Source organism: Monomorium pharaonis, chromosome 9, assembly GCF_013373865.1.
Source record: "Monomorium pharaonis isolate MP-MQ-018 chromosome 9, ASM1337386v2, whole genome shotgun sequence".
Taxonomy (NCBI): Eukaryota; Metazoa; Arthropoda; class Insecta; order Hymenoptera; family Formicidae; genus Monomorium; species Monomorium pharaonis.
Window position 1 is genome coordinate 14918792 of NC_050475.1, and position 20525 is coordinate 14939316.

The 20525-nt window shown below is 36.6% G+C and overlaps 1 protein-coding gene across 1 annotated transcript in view; it reads left to right on the plus strand.

Moving 5' to 3' along the window:
* Positions 1-20299, plus strand: part of LOC105833490 — a 230539-nt gene extending 210240 nt beyond the window's left edge. Inside the window, 3 exon segments of the mRNA XM_036292192.1 lie at positions 15889-16058; positions 16832-16852; positions 17016-20299. Of these exon segments, the coding sequence (XP_036148085.1) occupies positions 15889-16058; positions 16832-16852; positions 17016-17392 (568 nt within the window). The 3' untranslated portion in view covers positions 17393-20299.
* Positions 20300-20525: the final 226 nt, after the last annotated feature.

A 20525-nucleotide genomic window follows, 5' to 3' on the forward strand; every position in this document is an offset into this window, starting at 1 on the left:
GCTGAGGTGTTATTTTTCGCAATAAATTAATTTACAGTTTTTTGGGACAGGTGGGAAGGGGGGATTATAAGATGCTCTCGAGCATTGAAATTTAGCTTGTTTGCTGCGTCGCAAGTCTGACGAACCCTGTCGGCGCGCAGTAAATAAAAAAGCTAAGAAAAATTAAAAATTTAATTTAATAACATCACTAAAATCCGATGTAGACCGTGAGGCGATTTCATAAAACTCATTGATATATTATTTTTGTTGACAATAATATATAAATATTTATGTATAATAATGAATGAAATTTAAGTACATTTTAATTATATGAATGTTTTACTTTATTGGTCACAGGCAAATACCTTGAAAACAAATACAGTTTTAAAAACGTTCAGATTTTTTATTTACTAAATTTTAGAAACTTCTAAAGTTTAAATAAACATGTAATAATATTTCTTCATTTTAATTAGCCTTATTTTCTCTATTATGATAATATGTTGTAAAGTATAGCTTTAAAATGTATCTACACTGTATAAGTAATATTATTTTTCTTGTGAATTAATTGTACTGATAATTAATTAAGGGATTAGCTTAATTAACATTGTTTATTAACAACAATACGGGCATAGTTATTTAGAGTTAGATTTACTAAATCAGCTTAAATATAATCTCATTAACAATATAAGTTATAAAAGAGAATGTTAAAAATGGGCCGATTTTTTCCCACGAAGGTATAAGTTAAAAAAGTGTTGTTTTTTTTTCTTTTTTTTTTTAGATTTTGACCTTCTAAATACAAAAAAATATTAAAAAGTTTATGGGCGTTAGGGGGGCAACATCGTAAAAATTTAACAAGAATATGGTAAATCGTAGAAAGGGCATAGCAGGATAAGCATGTATTACCGCCGCACGGATTAGATTGAGATTTTTACAAAAAGTTGGCATTGATGTGAGATTAAATTTTCTCAAATATTATATCTGAAAAATCATTTTTGTTTATGCGAATATCAGCGTGAATGTTTTACCATCCACACCACGTTTAGGATTGTAAATGAATAGTCTCGTAATTATATTATAGTCACTTTTATGGCGAGTTTATTGATACACTCCGCGATATTGATCGTTTTACTTGACAGTTTATTTCACAACGAAGAAGCTTTCGATCGCGCACGCACTATTTTACAGCGACAACGCCTAGGAACACGTATGCTCTGAGTCGCCGTATTGTGATTGAGATTAGGCGGCGACAACGCCTAGGAGCACACGCGAACTGACGTCGCTGCAAATATCGATGTGATGCGTAACGACCGTGCTAATATCTCATCAAAGATCCGTAGATCTCACGATCACTAGTGGTAATGCGTCGCGACTTCGAGATCGTAATGATAACTGCGTGACCGGGAGAGAGAGAGAGAATCCGTGCTTATTACTCGGGGGCCGAACCAAAAGTGAGTGTCCTCTGCCCAAAAGACGTGCTATTTTTTTTTTTTTTTTATAATTCTCATTTGCGTTATTTATAGACAAAAGAATGATCGTTGACGATGGCCTTTAAACAAATCCAAATATGGTCATGTATGCATGCTGACGTCACGCCACGATCTCGAGTCCGAACACGATGCCAAATGCATCTATAATGCTTTGATATTATTAATTTTATATGCACGATTTCTATACGCAACAATTTTTATGGCGGTCATAGGAAGAGAAGAAAAATCAAAACAATTTTTTTTCTCGAAAATGGCTAAACCGATTTTGATTAAAAAAAATGAATTTTAATCCCACAATGTTATAAAAAATTACAAATTTAAAAAAAAATACGGATAAAAAAAATATTCAAAATTTTTTAAAATTTTGTTCTATGAGGTCCAGATGGGGTACTATGGCCGGTATTCATAGTCGGATCTTATATTTAAGATCATCTTAAGTACTGTCTTAAGATGCCATCAACCAATCACAGAGCCGTATTAGCATCTTTAGACATTGCTTGAGACGATCTTGAAATAAGATTTGACTATGAATACCGGCCTATCACCATCTTTTGTAGAAAAAAAAAATGACTTCCCTAGTATGACATTTCAGTTTAAAAATGGAGGGGTACTACATCGGAAGGGTACTACATATATAAACATTAATAGATATGTATGTATTTCATTATTTATGTACATATATACGTAATGTATACATTATTAAATATATATACAAGGTGGTACAAACGGCTATAAACGTACAAACCTTATAAAAAAATAAAAAGCATCGAGATAAGTACAAGGAACGAGAAACAATTAGAATCGACTACATAGTTTTGAGAAAAATTGCTAAATAGTGTGCGAATAAACGCGCAGTGGGTGGGCATCGTAGGCTTTAATCACTCTGTATACATACATTATCCAAACAAAATTACCTTTTTAAAACGGTAAAAAAGGCGTCAAGTGTATGGTTTTTCTTGAAGGAAAAAAATCATAAATCCTAGAATACTTTTGATCAAATTTAACCTAAGTGATACATACCTTTATGGTTGGAAAAATCACATTTATTTATGTATGAAATAAACACAAGATAAAATATTTTAGTAATACACATTAACATTTTCTACAAAAATAATGATATCAAAATAATTTGCGCCAATTATAATAATAAATATTTTTATGAACTAAAACATCCACTCTATTAGTATTCTTTAGCCAATATACACAATTAAGGTATTGGCTGCTTTGGGTCCATACTAGGATGGAATGAAGAAGAATAATTTGTTGATATTTGTTAATAGAATTTTATCTAAGGTATCATCTTAGATTTTTGTAATATACATATATATGAGGCATTCTTTATTAACCGGGCCACCCTATCTCTCCATTTCAGATTTTGTCAAAAAATATTCTGTAGGTGCTTAAATTGTAGGTACAAATGTAAGGTTTCAAATGCCATTGAGCGATTTTTGAAATTTAAAATGGCGAATCTAATATGGCAGATCCAATATGGCGGCTGCAATCAGCAAAACTTATAATTAATTCAATAACGTCGTTGTTTGCAGTGCGCAAAACTCTTCGTAGTAGCTTGAAAACGATTACTTAAAGGTTTTTGTGTCGCTGATGACGAATCCGATGTTACATTTACAAAAATGTTGGCGAATTGAAGATGGCAGCCACATGCTCCACTTTTACACTCTAAATCACTCAAAATTTATCGGAACAGTTTAAAAATGGTAATTCAAAGGTTTTTGGGATTGCTAATTACGAATCTAATTTAGGAATTACGAAATTAAAAATGGCGAATTTTATATGACTGCTGCATGTCCGAAAATTAAATTGTAGACTACGAAAGACGTATTTTAACAGGTTAAAAACAATACATGTAACATTTTTACAATCGTTAATTATGTATTCTTAGTCAAACTCTAAAGCACTAAAATCTATATTAAGATAATCTGAAAAGATTTAAAACTAATCATGCCAGTGTTTTTAATGTCAGTAGTTATTACTGTGAATTTCAATGCGTCTTAATTAGGCATCTGCAATTGTTCAAATTGAATCGGTGAATTAAAATTACCTTCTAAAAAAGTCATTTTAAATTACATTTTTGATAACAAAGTAAAAATTTTGCTGTGGCCAGTAATGAACAAAATTTAATAATTTGATATAGTTAACCTACCAGCTATATTTTAATGTAAATTAACAAATTACAACGTTTCGACGCATGGTTTTGGGCCCTTATATAATTTTATGTATAATCAGCGACACAAAAACCTTTAAGTAATCGTTTTCAAACTGCTATAAGGAATTTTGCGCAATGCAATCAACAACGTCATTGAATTAATTATGAGTTTTGCCGATTGCAGCCGCCATATTGATTTCACCATTTTAAATTTCAAAAATCGGCCAACGGCGTTTGAAACTTTACATCAAAAAATATTTTGTAAGTGCTTAAATTGTAGATACAAATGTAAAGTTTCAAACGCCATTTAATACATATATAAATGATTGATATACATATATATATATATATATATATATATATATATATATATATATTATATATATATATATGCATGTGTATTTTATTCTTTTTTCTCTTTTTTTGTGTCATGTTTTTCCCTGAATATTATAAAATAGTTTTTATCTTTTAATAGTGAAAACGAAGAATATTTTAAAGATAAATTTGCCTAGAAATATCAAGAGAAATAAGAGTGAGAAAGAATTAATACGAAAAGAAAATTGATACAGTAAATAGAAACAAGAAAAACTGAAAAATATAAGAGAGAGAGAGAGAGAAAGAGAGATTGATTGATTGATTGATTGATTGATCTTTTATTAGCTTTCTCAGCTATTTTCAATACATATATATACAATTTTATGCTACATCATTAAAAACAAACTCTTTTAGCATTCGTTTAAACATTTCTAAACGATTACAATGTTTAACTTCGGGTGGTAATGCGTTATACATTAACACACCCTCATAAAATAAACTTTTGCGCGCTTCTTGTTTTTCAAAATTCAATAACAATATCCCCTGTCTGCCTAGTTTCGCGTTCTCCCTCTACTATTCTAAGTCTATTACTAAATTGCTCCGGCATCATATTATTTAAAATCTTAAAAATAAATATGCACGTGTTGTAATACAGCCTTTGTCTTATGGTCATAAATTGCAACGCTTGGTGCATACATTTAACTTTGGTACGTCTGTCACATTGCAATATGACTCTCATAGCTCTATTTTGCGCTTTTTGGAGTCTACTTAACTGTGTATCTCCCATATCTATTAGTAGCGTCGCACAATACTCAAAGTGAGGTGCTATAATTGTCTTGTATATCGTACATCTAGTGTAAGCCGAGATAAAGTTCCTTATTCTATTTAAAAAACTTATTTTTTTCCCTATTTTCTTTAGCATGTAATCACAGTGACTGCTAAATCTAAGTCTATCATCAATAATTATATCTCATTTCCATCCAAACATCTCAGTGTATTGCCTCAATTCTTTTCTTATCCCTGTAACTAACATATATTTTGTTTTCCCCGAATTCATCTTCAGTTTATTAATATTCATCCATTCCTCCACTACGTTAAATGCAATATTCAATTTCCTCTCTACTTCCGCACTACTCTCACCTGTTACATATATTAAGGTATCGTCCGCAAACATTTTTATATTACACATATCCAAGCAAACGTTAACAATATCATTCATATATATTATAAACAACAATGGGCCCAATACCGAACCTTGTGGCACTCCGTATTCCGTAGTCAGTATCTTAGACCATCTATCATTAAATTGAACTTGTTGCATTCTATCTTTTAAGTACGACCTAAACCATTCTAGAACTGTTCCTGTAATACCATACTGGTATAATTTCTCTAATAATATTTCTCTATCAATTGTCTCGAAAGCTCGTTTAAGATCTACAAAAATAACTCCTACTATTTGTCTCTCACTAATAATCAATTTCCATTCATCTATAACTGTTTGAATTGCTGTTTCACACGAATAATTTTTCCTGAAGCCCGACTGATGTTCTGTATGATATTATTACTTTCTAGGTAGACCTCAATTTGCTTTTTAACTATTATTTCTAATACTTTTTCATATATTGGTAATATATTAATAGGCCTATAATCACTTGCCCTTGTGTTGTTTTACAAAGAGTGCATATTAGGGATAGTATTTCGTGCATTTCGTAATTTTCTAATAAGATGGTTACGAAAGGAGAATGTATAAAGAATCAATTGTGATAAATCTTCGTTAATTTAATATTCCATAAAAAACAATGAGAGATTTTGATGCGGCAAATATTATATTATTTGTAGGTTCCATACGTTTTCATCGCTTTCTTTCTTTCGACTTTCTTATTTACAGAAGTTTATTACAATTTAAATTTGTCCTATTTTTATTAATAATTCATAATCTCGTCATGTAATCGCGAGTGTGCGTAGCAGCTATCGACGCGAGCTTAGGCGCAGTGCGGCGAGACGTGAGAACGGCGACGACGCCACGCTTCTCCTTCTTCCCCCCGCTGCCGCCGCCGGCAGCCAATACTTGAGACAGTAGGCCGTGCTATGGCTCGAGCGACTCGAGCCCTTCCTTCGGCGCGCAAGGCGCGCTCTCATTCGCATAATTTAAAAAATTCATATCTCGATTATTAGCAGACCCAACCCATAACAATATTGGACTTTTATGTTCATCTCGATCCCATCTACCTTTTTACGAACAGTGACCAGTATGCTCTGGGACTCCCTGTATATACATACATACATACATACATACATACATACATATATATATATATATATATATATATATATATATGATGTATGTATGTATGTATGTATATACATACATACATACATACATATATATATATATATATATATATATATATATATGATGTATGTATGTATGTATGTATATATAGATATGTACACACATACATACTTAAATTTACGCGCGCGCGCGCGCGCGCGCGCACACACACACACACACACAATTACACAATGTTATTCTTTTCTTTCTTTTTCTCTCTCTTTCTCTCCCTTTTTCTTAATTTGACAATAACACTCTTTTTAACATACATTAATTGTAATTTATTTATATGTGTATATATGTGACTTACTTTATTTTATTCTTCTTACTCTTTCTTAATTTTTCTTAATTATTAAAATTTTTTTTTCTCTCTCTTTCCTTACCGACTCTTTCTTTCTTTTATCTATTTTTCTTCTATTCTACTTTACCTTCAAATACAGTGTTTCTTCCTTTCTTTCTTTTAATATAACTAAAAATAAAACATGGCACAAAGTATATTGACTTATCTCAAAATAATTATTTTCATTAAAAAAAAAATAAAAATTTTATACAATATACTTATCTGATTGTATAACGGATAGTACGTTATACTATAATCTCTTTTCGCAATGTAATATGCGTACAGAAACTAAATAAAAACTTACTCGCCATTAACCTCGCGCACGTCACATCATTAATCCCGAACTGTCACATTATCGCCGTGAAACTCGCCGCGGACTCGTCTGCTAACGTCAAAGTATATTCGACTACGAACGCGCACTTCTCATCGGATCTACGAGACTTTTCTTATAAGAAATTATTAACCGTACGATTTACAGATATATCACTTAATATTTATTCTTTACTCTCACAAAACGATCATATCACGAATGACAGCGATTTATCATCATATCAATATGCAGTATATATTTTATAAGAAACTGTCACAGGTAAGTCTTAGAAGAGCCCTCTCGTGTTGAATTCGTGTACTCGACAAAGACCGACGACGTATCTTAAATGAAAAATTTACATTTTGGACTTTGCGTCGCTATATCTCCGCTCGTAGAGCACGCAGAAAAAAAATAAAAACATTTTTTTTATAAATTAAACCCAAGCTTTTGATTGAACCTAGTTAGAACTCGGTCGGTTAAATCATTATTAAGATCTGATAATCTCAGGTGCTCGCAAGTCGCGTACTCGCGTAAATGTACGGTAGTCTCGCGCTGGTCTTCACTTGGCGCGAGACACTACCGTGTCTCTTGATATAAATAATAAAATACATATATATTAATGTTTATATATGTAGTATACAAAAAGAAAAAATATATAAAAATAAAAATACAACACATTAAGAAACAAAAAAGAAAAATGGAATATCTTGTCTCATTCTCGTTGCGGTTTTGGGTTCGGCAGAGAACGAGATTAAAAGAATACAAGAAAATAGTTTTGAGAAAATGAAATGGACTAAGCATATTCACATACAGTTTACAAAATCATAGCAAGTATACCAAGTATACAAAATGACATAAGTTATGTTAAATAAATGAAGAAACCTATTTAAAATTATATGCACAATCAAAAGTTTAATTGCTTACATGTTTACTTACAAACGCACACAAAACATACCTTCTTTTACCTTTCTTCCCTTCAACCTTCCAAAAAAACTTATATGGATTTTCTAATGGCTCAATATATCATCCTTTCTACAATTTACCATATTCTTCCCCAGATAGGAAAATTGCAAAATAAATGCACAATTATTGCATCTTCTATTTACCTGAATTTTGCAATAATTGTTGCAAGTGAGACTACAAAACGCATATGTTTTGATGAAAACAAATTTGAAAATTACTTTGCGTAAATATTACATTGAATTAAAAAATAAATTTTGAATTTATTTACGTAATTATTACGACACTGTATTTAGAAATAATTTTCGAATCTTATTGCGTAATTATCATGACATTGTATTAGGAAATAAATTTTGAATTTTATTGTCTATATTATTATCTATATAAGTATTGCGACATTATATTAAAAAATAAATTTTCAATTTGTTGACATAATTATTATGACATTGTATTGAAAAATACATTTTCAATTTATTTGCGTAATTACTATACGTGGAGAGAATTTTCTCTTAAAATTTACCTTCAAAATCTAGTAATTGTGGGATAATGTAAATTTTACTATACTTTTAGTCAATTTTACTAAAAAGTATAGTAATTCCTCGAGGTCATACATTATCTCATAATTGTAAGATTAAACGAACTTACCTAGTGAAGTTCGATCTTAATTATGTCGGGGCCTCGTCCGGATGATAATTATGTAGTCGCGCTTCCATGCGCGTTACCAACAGAGTTCAGATCCAAAGCAATCGGTGCGCCACGGGCGGTCCCATCCGAGCGTTCCGTGGCACGCGCCGCTCATGTTTCAGAGCTGGGGCAAAGCGCTCAAGAATATTATGTCTGAGCTGGGGTGAACCCAGCCCAGAGGGAGGAGAAAAAATTTTCCACTTCGTTGTTTTTCGGGTGGGAAGTTCATCCGGACGAGGCCCCGACATAATTAAGATCGAACTTCACTAGGTAAGTTCGTTTAATCTTACAATTATGTCTTGGGCCTCGTCCGGATGATAATTATGTAGATGTTCAGAGCGAGCGGTTTGCCGGTTACCTATTAGGGTAGAGAAGTGTACAAGAGGTTGCAACTGAAAAAACCTGATGCTATATTTGCTTATAATTATTACAGAAAACGTAAAAGGAAATATGCAAGTATCCCTGGAGTAATTCCCGAAGACTTATTTTTAAAGGGAAAAAATAAATTAAGCAGATAAAATACTGCTAGCAAACTCGTCCGGGTTTAGTATTGGCCTATTGTAAAAATTGGCAAAAACTCGAGATGAACCGGACCAACTGGCAGCTCTATATATCATATCGACCGCGACGCCTTTCTTTGCCGCTAGCGAGGTCGACGCGTGCCTCGTGCTATGCGCAGTAAAAGAGTCGTTGACTCCGCATTTCCGCAGTGAATCGCGAATCCACCTGCTGATTGTTTGTACCGAGACGGGACCATAAGGGCGTTTGTACGAGATGAATAATGAGTCGTTGTTAGCGGAGCGAAGGGCCGAAGTCCGTGATATATAATGCTCTAAGAGCTTGTAGATGCATAGATTATCGTGGCCGACAAAACGCGGGAATACTAAAAGAGGCTGAGATCTCCCGGGAGCCGATGTTTTTGTACGATCTGGGATTCTAAGGAGAACTCTTTCGGCGTGAAAAGAGATTTGCGATATTTTTATGTATGATAGCGTCTGGCAGCGCTGTCCAGACGCAAGGGCCATAAGTAAGACCAATTTTTTGATAACACTTTCAAGGCTCAAGCCTTCATGGGGAAATTGCTTCCCCAGTTCTGCGATAACCGGTGATGGGTCCCAAACCCAGTCGTACCGGGGTCGCGATGGTTTGAGGACGCTAGCCCCTTTACAGAAGCGTTTTACTAAGGGGTCCTCTCCGATGCCGTTCTTCGATATGAGCGATATGGCCGACCGCGCGGTATTTAGTGTGGAGTACGTGCCGACAGAAGCCAGTTCTGTTGTTAAGAAGTCCAGAACCTGGTTTGGTAGAGGAGCAAACGGCGAGTAATTGTGTCGTAGGCAAAATCTCCACCACGAGCGAAGAGGGCGGGCGTATTGCTTTATGGTCGCAGGGGCCAGTGATGCCATTAGCGTTTCTATTGCTGCTTCCGGAACCTCTCGGAGCCTAAATGCCTCCCGGATAATTTGGCAACCCTCAGGGATAACGTCCTGTGAGCCGGATGCCTGGTCCTGAACGGAGAAGAGAGCAAGTTATCTTCGGCTTGTAAGGTAAGAGGGTTAGATGCAAGCAATTGTTAGAAGAAAGGAAACCAGGGCTGGGAAGGCCACCAAGGGACCACCAAAACTCCTTCCGCCCCGTCCTCCACGATCTTTCTGAGGACCCGGGGAATCAAAATAAAGGGGGGAAATGCGTAAAAATAGAGATTCTTCCAGGAGAATGTAAAAGCATCGACTGCGACGGAACCTGGGTCCGGATGCCAAGAGGCGTATTGATCACATTTCGCGTTTAAAATAGATGCGAACATATCGATGTCGAAGGGGCCGAAGTCCCTGAAAATAATATTAAAGGCCTTCCCAGACAAGGACCATTCGGAATCAATATTTAGACAGCGTGATTCCTCGTCTGCAATCTTATTGTCGACGGATGCAATATAAGATGCAAAGAGGAAAATGTTCCTTTGTTCGCACCATTGCCAAATCTCTCTGGAGATGTCTGAAAGGTGCTGGTGTCTCGCCGATCCGAAACGATTAATATAGGAAAGCGCTGTGGCGTTATCCAATCGTAACAAAATTTCACAGTCGCGCAGGTTGGAAGCGAAACATTTCAGGCCGTAAAAAGCAGCCAATAATTCTAGCTCGTTGATATGACGAGTGCTCTCCTCAATAGACCACCAACCATGAGTTCGCTCGGGACCACAGCAAGCGCCCCAGCCAGTCAGGGAGGCGTCTGTGAAAATTTCGCAAACGTATTCGCCAAAGCAGAACCCGTTAGCGTAATCCTGATCCGAGAGAGCCCTGCGCCACCAACGAAAATCCTCCTGCAAGGCTTGCGGGATATTCATGACTGCGTCGTAAGAGCCACCTGCAGATATAAGGGCGTTAGATTTTTCCGCTTCGAGACGCTTCGTATAAATTAAACTATATTTAAAGGCTGGGCAAACTGAAATCAGGGAACCAATCAAGGCGGCGAAGTCCCGGATGGAGCTACGTTGCTTATTTGAGAAAATCGTCACCAATCTTAATAGCTTCTCCCGACGATCGTGTGGGATTGAGATGGCTTGTCGCACCGAATTAAATAAGAAACCTAGATATTTCTTGGAGGTTGAAGGTTCTAAGTCTGACTTTTCAAGGTTGACGATAAAACCTAAAAATGAAAGAAGAGCCCTGTGTGCGTGCACATTATCTAGACAGTCCTCTCGGGAAGGGCCGAGCAAAAGGAAGTCGTCCAGGTAGAGTACCGACGAGAATCCCCGGCGTCGGAGGTAAGCTGTCACCGGGCGCAGAATTTTTGTGAAGATAAAAGAAGCCGTCGACAGACCAAATGGCAGAGCTGAAAAAGCGTACACTACACCCCTCCACTGGAAACAGAGATATTTCCTATCATCCGGATGTATCGGTACCAGCAAATAGGCATCCTCCAAGTCCAAGGTTGCCATAAATGTCCCTGGAAGTAGAAGCTGCACCACAATTCTCCAATCTTCCAGCTTAAAATGCGGGGGTGATAAGAACGCGTTTAGATTTTTTAAATTCAAGATAAATCTAACGCCTCCGGAGGCTTTTTTGACAAGAAAAAACGATGACAAGAACTGGTCTGCGGCTGGCTCAATAGCCGCTATCGCGCCTTTAGCCAGGAGGCGGGCGATTTCCTCGTCACAGCGAGATGCGGTTGATAGAGAGAACTTTGGCTCAGCTAGGGTAGGCCTGGCTGGTGGAAAGGCCGAAAAGGGGATCCTGTATCCCCGGATCGCATCCAGGACTACAGGATCCGCTGTGATATTTTTCCACCTGTCCGCGAATTCCGCCAGGCGTCCTGCAGTCCTTACCGGATTTAACGACGACGGCGAGAGCGGGAGCGAGACCTCTGCGACCGCTTGTCCGAGCGTTGAGCCCCTGCCCGATGCGTCGTCCTCGGTGTCCGTGCTGCAGGGGCTCTTCCGTTTCCCGACTGTCTCACAGGCTGGTTCTTCTCCAAGGCTTGACGTGCCGGCTGGACAGTAGCCTTGGGTGCCGCGGGGATCGCTTTCTTCAAATCTTTGGCGGCCTTCTCGCAGGCCTGAGCGTCCTTTAACTCCTCGGTGAACGATGAACCAAACAGCCAATCGTCGATTGTCGCTGTATCAGCGATGGTTTTGCCCATCAGGCTCAAGGCCGGCTTGATGAAGGCGCGCCTGGCTAATGAGAGGTTGTGTTGGTGATCCGCCAGGAGACGGATCCCATCGGCCATCTGCGATAAAGCGTCTCGGCCTTCCTGAGGGAGGAGAATGGATATAGCGGGCTTCATGAGCTCCGAAAGCCCAGAGCTTAGAGCTCTGAGGCAAGCCGCAACCTGCTTCTGCTCTTGCGATTGATACTCGTCCCTCTTGATCGCCGACGATGATGACTTGAAGGCCGGCACCAAGATTTTGTTGAGCTTGGGCGGGCCTAAAGCCGCTAGCTCGTCCCTGGCTTCGTATCTGTCGAGAAGTTGAGTACGCATTGCTTCGCCAATGCCCTCTCGAACGGCTTTCCGAGTAAACTCGAAAAGTGCAGGCTCCCAGGAAGAGTTAATCGGGGGCTGCTCAGGGGCCGCGAAGAGCGTGTCCGCTAGGGACGGCGGAGCCGGAGGTAGAATCTCGCCTGTTTCTGTTTCGTCTGCAAATGTGACGAGGGGAACTTCTCCTGAAACTGCGTAACATACTCAACGAGGGAAGAGAGAGCGCAACAAGGGACAATCGGTTATGTCCCCTCTTTGCCAATTTCTTTTCGCCAAAAAAGAGAGAGGGTCAACAAGGGGACATACCTGGATCAGAGCCCCGGTCCTCATGGACCGTCTGTCCTTGATTTTTTAGCTCTTGATTTGGTTGGGGCGTCTTAACCTCCAAGGCGTTGAGGCGATTGTTTTGCGCCTCGAGCAAAGCGAGAATCCTCTGGATTGTGGGATCACCTGTAGGGGTTGTTTCCGAGTCCGGGGATGATCTGCGGCGAGGTGAGAGAGAGTTCTCAAACTCGCGAGAATCATAACCTCGAGGGCGGTCCGAGTCGCGGGAACGATCGCGTGTTCGCGATCTTCTGTCAGACCGCGAGTGGACGTTCCGAGAATAGTGGCTTCTCGGTGAACGAGCACGACGTTTGTGAGAATGTTTACCCATGTTGCATAAGTAAATAACAACACTCTTGTACACAATTAAGCTGTTGACTCTGTGGCAACAGAAAGCACAATGAGCGGCGCGTGCCACGGAACGCTCGGATGGGACCGCCCGTGGCGCACCGATTGCTTTGGATCTGAACTCTGTTGGTAACGCGCATGGAAGCGCGACTACATAATTATCATCCGGACGAGGCCCAAGACATAATTATCAGAGTTTGAAGATAAATTTTATAAGAAAATTCTCTCCGTGTAATATTGTATTAAGAAATAAATTTTAAATATTATATTTATTATTAATATCTATTATAATATATTAATATTTATTTTTATAACAGCACCGAATAATGTTTGCACAACAGTTATCAAATGAAACATAATTTTAATAATGGCTATAAAATGTACATAATTTACCTGCTGAATAATAAAAGCACCCAAAATTGGTCTGCGTGTATACAAGTAAATAATCGCAGCTAAATTTAAGATGTCACTCGTTTATGCTTGTTTAAGAGATTTACCAAAGAGAACGAATTAAAAACCAAAGAAAATATACTAACAATAAGCTAAAAATAGTGGCTGTATGCTGAACGCCGAATGCACACAGAGTTCATAAAGGAAAGTCTCACTCTTCGACCTGTTGAGACTTGAGAGTGCTGAGTATCGGGCGAATTCGGGTGGGTTTGAGAAATAACCGAACACTAGATTTCTGCAGATTATGTTGCAATAATTGTAAACTTCACATTTTGTCAATCTATTTACAAATGATACTAAAATAGTATGCATGTTTCTTTGTAAAATTTTCATTTAAGAATATTTAAGTAACAATTGTACAATTTGATATTGTAATAATTTCTATAATACAATAATTACAAAATTAATTTTTGAAATGTATTCAGCAATAATTATGCAGAGATGAGACTCACTAATATCACAATTATGCAAAGATGTATTTTAGGCATTGATTTTTTAAAAATTGCTACATGTTACATAAATTAAATTTAGAATCAATGATTTTAAAAAGTAGATTTATAATTATGACACAATATATCCTACATTACATTTAGAAATTAAAATGTTGCTAAAATTTTTCTGCATGCTTTTCTATCTGGGTCATGTTTAATTTTCACGGTGTTTCCTACAAACTTCTCAATATTTTTTTCGTATTTAAGAGGTTAAAATTTATAAAAAACACTTTTTTTTACTTACACCTTCGGGGATAAAAATCGGCTTATTTTTAACATTCTCTTTTCATCTAATGTCAGATCCAATATTATTTTATATTCAAAACTTGACTAATTCAATATTAATTTAATGCACAACGAATACCATATTAACAGACATTTCTTGAACATTGCAAAATTGCGTTAAAATTTCTTATCAACACTCAATCCTACATTTTCTCGTAAACGAAAAATAATAGAAAAATTTATTTTAAATAGATACATCCAATATTGGGCCAATCAACAAAACATGATTATAATAAATTAAGAAAGTCAGCGCAGCTAGCACGGTCAATTTACGACCAATTTACACAGTAAACTTTATATTAGTTATATCACGTAAAAATAAATGTAGTAGACTAAAAAAGACTGAAATTAAATTGAAACGTCTCATTTTTATTAATTTTAATTGTAATAAAGAAATTTTAATGTGTGTACATCCCAGGTTACTCGTTTTTATTGATCTCATGATTTTGTTTTAATGGTTAGAAACACGAGCGAAATATAATTTAAAATTTGTTGAATTAAGTTTGCAAATCTAACTTTTGAACCATGATGAGCGATGACTAAAATCACACAATAGAGCATTAGTTAATTACGCAATTGTATTTAGTAAAATAATTTTTCAAAAAATATTTTTTACCTTTTACTTTGCACATCATCACTATTCTTTAAAATAAATATGATTCGTTTATAATGTGACTATAATATAAGTTTTGTTATGTATATTAAAGTTTTAAAGTTATTAAATAAAATATTACACATTATCAAAAATAGTTTACGAAATAATTTACATTTCATTTATTTATTAACAAAACACTAATAATTTATTTATTGTTTAAAATCATTAATTGTTTCAAATATTTATTAAAATATTTCCATATAGTTACGAAAAAAATATGGAGGTATTTTTTTCATTCAATTCTCATATCGTCGCTTCCGAATAAAAGGGTTTTGACTCAGAAGCCGATTGAAAATGGCGTTAATTCGAAAGCCGGTTTAAAAAGGTGTTAACTCGGAAGCTGATATAAAAAGGCGTTAACTCGGAAGCCGATATAAAAAGGCGTTAACTCGGAAGCCGGTTGGAAAAGGCATTAACTGGGAAACTGGTTAAAAAGGCGTTAACTCGCGTCCTCAAATTTTTTATCTCAATTTAAGTTTTGACAGCATTGCCGAAATAATTTTGCTGCTCTACCTATATGTGCATATTCATTTTCGTTTCAATATGTTTATGTTTTAAATCAAGCATCAAAATGATTTCGGCAGTGCTGCAAAACTAAAATAAAGCGAAAAATTTCAACAGGCGAATTAACGCCTTTTTCAACCGGTTTTCCACTTAACGCATTTTCCAATCGGCTTCCGAGTTAACGCCCTTTTCAATCGGCTTCCGAGTTAACGCCCTTTTCAAATGGTTTCTGAGTTAACACCCTTTCATTTGGAAGCGGTGATATAAAACCTTATCTATTTTGATTAGCTTAAGTTTACCTGGTACAACGGTGAGAAAGTTTGGATCGACAGTCTTCACAAATGGCCGGAGTGGTGTTGGACAGAATGGAAACAGAAGTAGAAATCAATTGGAGCCCAGTCCACATGAGCTACCAGTTAAAGACACCGATCACGCTATTGATATAGCTAGCGTCGAATGTAAGTATATCAAAATTATCGTCAAATAGAAAAATATGAATGATTTAGTACGTAAAAATTAGCGTACATTTTTTACAATTAATTATTCCGTAAAGTTTTTTCTCGTTGAACCATCGCTATAAACTGAAAATATTAGAGCGGTATCACAAATTTGACTAAAGTTGGAACCATATATATGGCAACATCGTGATTTGGCCGCCGGAGTCTGGTGTATTGTAATAACTAAACTATTAGTACGTGTAAACATGAGCGAACAGCCTCGACGCAAAGGTCATTCCGAAACGAAGATATATGGTAGGACATGCGCCTTGTGCATCAGTTGACGCGTGCGACGTTGCCAATCAGCCATTTAAAACGTTTACTATGACTCTCTCGTGACGTATCAAAAGTTGCCGAAAGTTTGTCAAAAATTTCACTTTATTTATATCCGATACGGTTAATCAGTTTAGTGTCGCGTCAGTATCTTTAGAAATTTTTATTGCATCGATTAAACAATTTTTTATTTGTTCATCTAATCGAGAAGTATGAACATATCCCATGAATGTGCAATCTGATTCCCCTTTCCCTATTATCACCATGTAAAATTGGCAAAGTTTTAATTAATGTCTTTTTCTGGGCTATTTATATTTGACCTAAATGCAAGAACCATCTTAATTTTCTTGCCAATTTGTTTATATGTATAATTGCAGATGTTACGGATAATCAACAAACTCTTTTTTATCAATACGTCTATATATTGTATAATCGATATAATTTTAATTTTATTTTTCTAGTAGGCATGGATAAGACATTAGGTAATCTAGACATATCTATTAAAATACTGTCTTCTGAATATAATTTTATTGATTATATTTTTATGAATGTAATTATATATGAAAATAATATAACAATATGTTGTATGTAGTATTATATATAACAATATGTTATATAATGTAATATATGAATATTTGCTTGCAGTATCCACGCAATTATGCAATACGATTGCGGATGAGCTTACACGCACCGCGGACAACGTCGTACAATTGTACAAACGTTTAATGATAGACAACGATGACTCGTCTAGAGAAACAATTGACCGGGACACGATGCTACGTGGATTGGAGTCATCTGTTAATGAAACTATGCGTACTTTGCGACTGGTCGTTGCCGGTAGTGAGAATGATGATAGCGGCAGCAGTGCCAACGCTGTTACTAATGAAGTGACAGCGAAATTTCAGGAATTACTCGTAGGTCAGGATCAAGGCAAGATGGTCAACATGATGCAGCAGTATTCTGACTTACTTTTAACCATGATGCAACAGAGGATGGGAGGGACTCAATCAAGTCACACGTAAATCCGTCCATCTGAAAATTGAAGAGAAACATAATTGCCATCATATTTAATATAGGTATAATAAGAATACACATATAACACAGAACATTCTAGCAATAATACAGCGACTTTGCTGGGATGTTCTGTGCTGTACAGGTTAGGCAAATTTTTAGGCCAAAATTGTATCGATAATTTGTTTTCTCCCCATATTGCGCAGAACAATAAATTCTAACAATATTACAGCAACTTGCAATATGTCTCCAAAATTGCCAAAATGTTGTAATGTTATTGCAATATTGATTAATTGTATTGTATTATCTGCTGTATAAATAGCCTCTCATATAGCACCAAATATTATTTTAGCAATATTGCAAAGACGTTGCTGAAATATTATATCGTGTTTTATGCAATAAGAGCTTTGATTTGAAGATTTAAATTTTAAATGTGTTTCATTTTATGAGAATAAAGGAAATATGCGGGAAAGAAAATTCTCGTACGCATAACTCTAAATACATATTGTATATCTATGCAGATAGTCTTTCTTCTTTTACCAATTGTGGATGATATTCACTATTGTTAATTTAATTTAAGCTAAATTAATATTAATAGATATAACATGATATATATCATCGAATATCCATTGTAATTGTTTCTTACATTCATATATCTAATATATAAGGTATAAATGATTACTATCAACTACTAATAGATGTTTGAATTAGTCTATGTCAATCGCGTTTACCTAGACAAGATGGACAAATGAGAACGAAATAAACACGATGTAGGCCGTGTAATCGTGTATGTGTTTGTGTGTATGTGCGTGTGTACATATATACATATGTATATGTGTGTATGTATTTATATATATATATATAACATACATATAGAATTAATTTATATACAGTGCAGAACATTTTGACAATATTGCAACAATTTTGCAATATTTATGTAATATTGTTTAAATATTGTAATATTGATAAAATGTTGCACTCTCGCTTTATGATTTTTGCAACGATTTCATCCATTTGTACTTTGAAGCCATACACCACAAAATGCCAATTAACGAAAGACTAATAGAATAGTTTTCATACATATACACACACATATACATATAGAGTGTTAATTACATTGATTTTAATCGCATTATCTTGAAAAATCTGGAAGATGCGGAGAAATATTTCAGAAAAAAATTAGCGATAGTTTCGAAAACGTCCAATCTCCAATTTAGTTCAAATTTTGAAAATAGGTTTTTTTAGAGAAAAAAACATGCGAGAAGGATTTTTGGCGACTCAAAAATTTATATGTATGTGTATTTATTTACTGCGTCCCCTCAGGGTTTGCAGACTCAACATTATATCATACATCTCATTTCACAAAACATTCAATTTACCCCCTACGCGCTCTGGCCATTTTGCGACTCTTACATACTTCTCCCTCCCCTTCTCGACCCCTCTAATCCCCAGAAAGCCCTTTCTCTCCTCTCCCGGATCTCCCCTTCTCTTTTTCCTTTCCTTCTCTCGCGTCCCTCTCCTTCTCCTTCCGTTCATCTTCCACTTCCTTCATCGTCTCTCCTTGTCTTTCCCTCAATCGATTTTTCTCTCTTGCTCTCGTCTTTCTTCTGTTGCTCTCCTCTTTCCTTCCTTCTTTCCACCCTCCGTCCTTCCGTCACCTATTATCCCATGTCCATTCTTCCCACTCTCTTGCTCTCTATCTTCCTTAATTCCGCCACCCGCTCTCTCCCCGACCCCCTTCTTCTTTCATATCGTTATCCACCGCCATCTCCCTCTCCTTCTCTGACCATCATCCACCTTCGCCATCCTCCGTGCCGTCCTCTGTCATTCCGTCACTTGCCTTTACCGTTCCGCTCTTCGCTTGTCCCCCTTGTTGCCCCCTTCCGTGCTTGGTGTGCTCACTGTCCCTCTCTTTCTTCCACTCTACCTTGTGTCTCTCTTCTCTCTCCATCTCCCTTCTGTTGCCTTTCTTACTCCTCTTTTCTTCTCCTGACAGCTCCTCCCTCCTTCCTCTTCTCTCCTTCCACCTCCCATCTCCTCCAAATTTCCACCAGCTTCTCTTCTTATCTCCCTTAGCTCCTTAATTATCTCTTCCATCCTTTGTATTTCCTTTCTCATTAGCCACTCTTTTCTCTCTCTCTCTCTCTCTCTCTCTCTCTCTCTCTCTCTCTCTCTCTCTCTCTCCCTCTCTCTCTCTCTCTCTCTCTCACTTTTATTTTCATTTTTCTCCGCTACGTCACACTTTCTTGGCGGACCACGCGCTTGGAATCGCAAGCATTCCCAAACCCGCTACCACATCTCTTACTATCCACCTCTTATCTCTATCGACCAATCTTATACCTCCTTCTTTCCATTCTACCAATCTTTTCCATACATCATTCTCTTCACCAATCACGGCCTCTCGCCTCGTACATCGATGGATCGAATTATCGATCATCATGCCCTCTCTTGCCTTCTGCCACGCCATCTGCCAACTCCTCTGCTCACTCTCTCCTCCTCCAGCGCCACTCTCTATCTCTCACGTCGCTTGTCCGCTTAGCTTCTGCATCCGTTTGCTTCTGCGCATTGTCCTCATCTTCAAAATCCGCTATCTCATCCACTGGTCACCTGATCCGATATTCAAACACCTCTCCTGTCTCTCCACCATCTACCCTGCACTTCCCTCCAATATCCGAGCAACTATTCCACCTCATTGTCCTCCTCCACTCACTCTCACCTCTTCTTTCACATCTTTTACACTTTTCTACTATAAACTAACGAGAGCACTCCTGCCCATCCATCACCGTCCGCCATTACCTACCTCCTTCTTTCGACTCAAAAATTTATAATTTGTAGGCAAAAATTTAAATCCACGATATTTGTTTCCACTTTGTTCCGTGCCGGAACAAAGGAGATAGGATCCCAGTGAACACATTTTATAGCGGCAATATAACATGGAAGTTACAAGTAATTTAACATTGTTATTCTTGTCAGATATGTAGGTGCTATATGACATGGAAATAACCTGTTACGTAATATTTGTTATACGCAAGTGATATAGCTTGTTATACATCGTTTTGGCGTTACAGTTATTCAACAAAAATTGTATAATCGTAACATAACACGTTTGTATCAATGTTATTACAGAACGATGCGTCGTAGTTG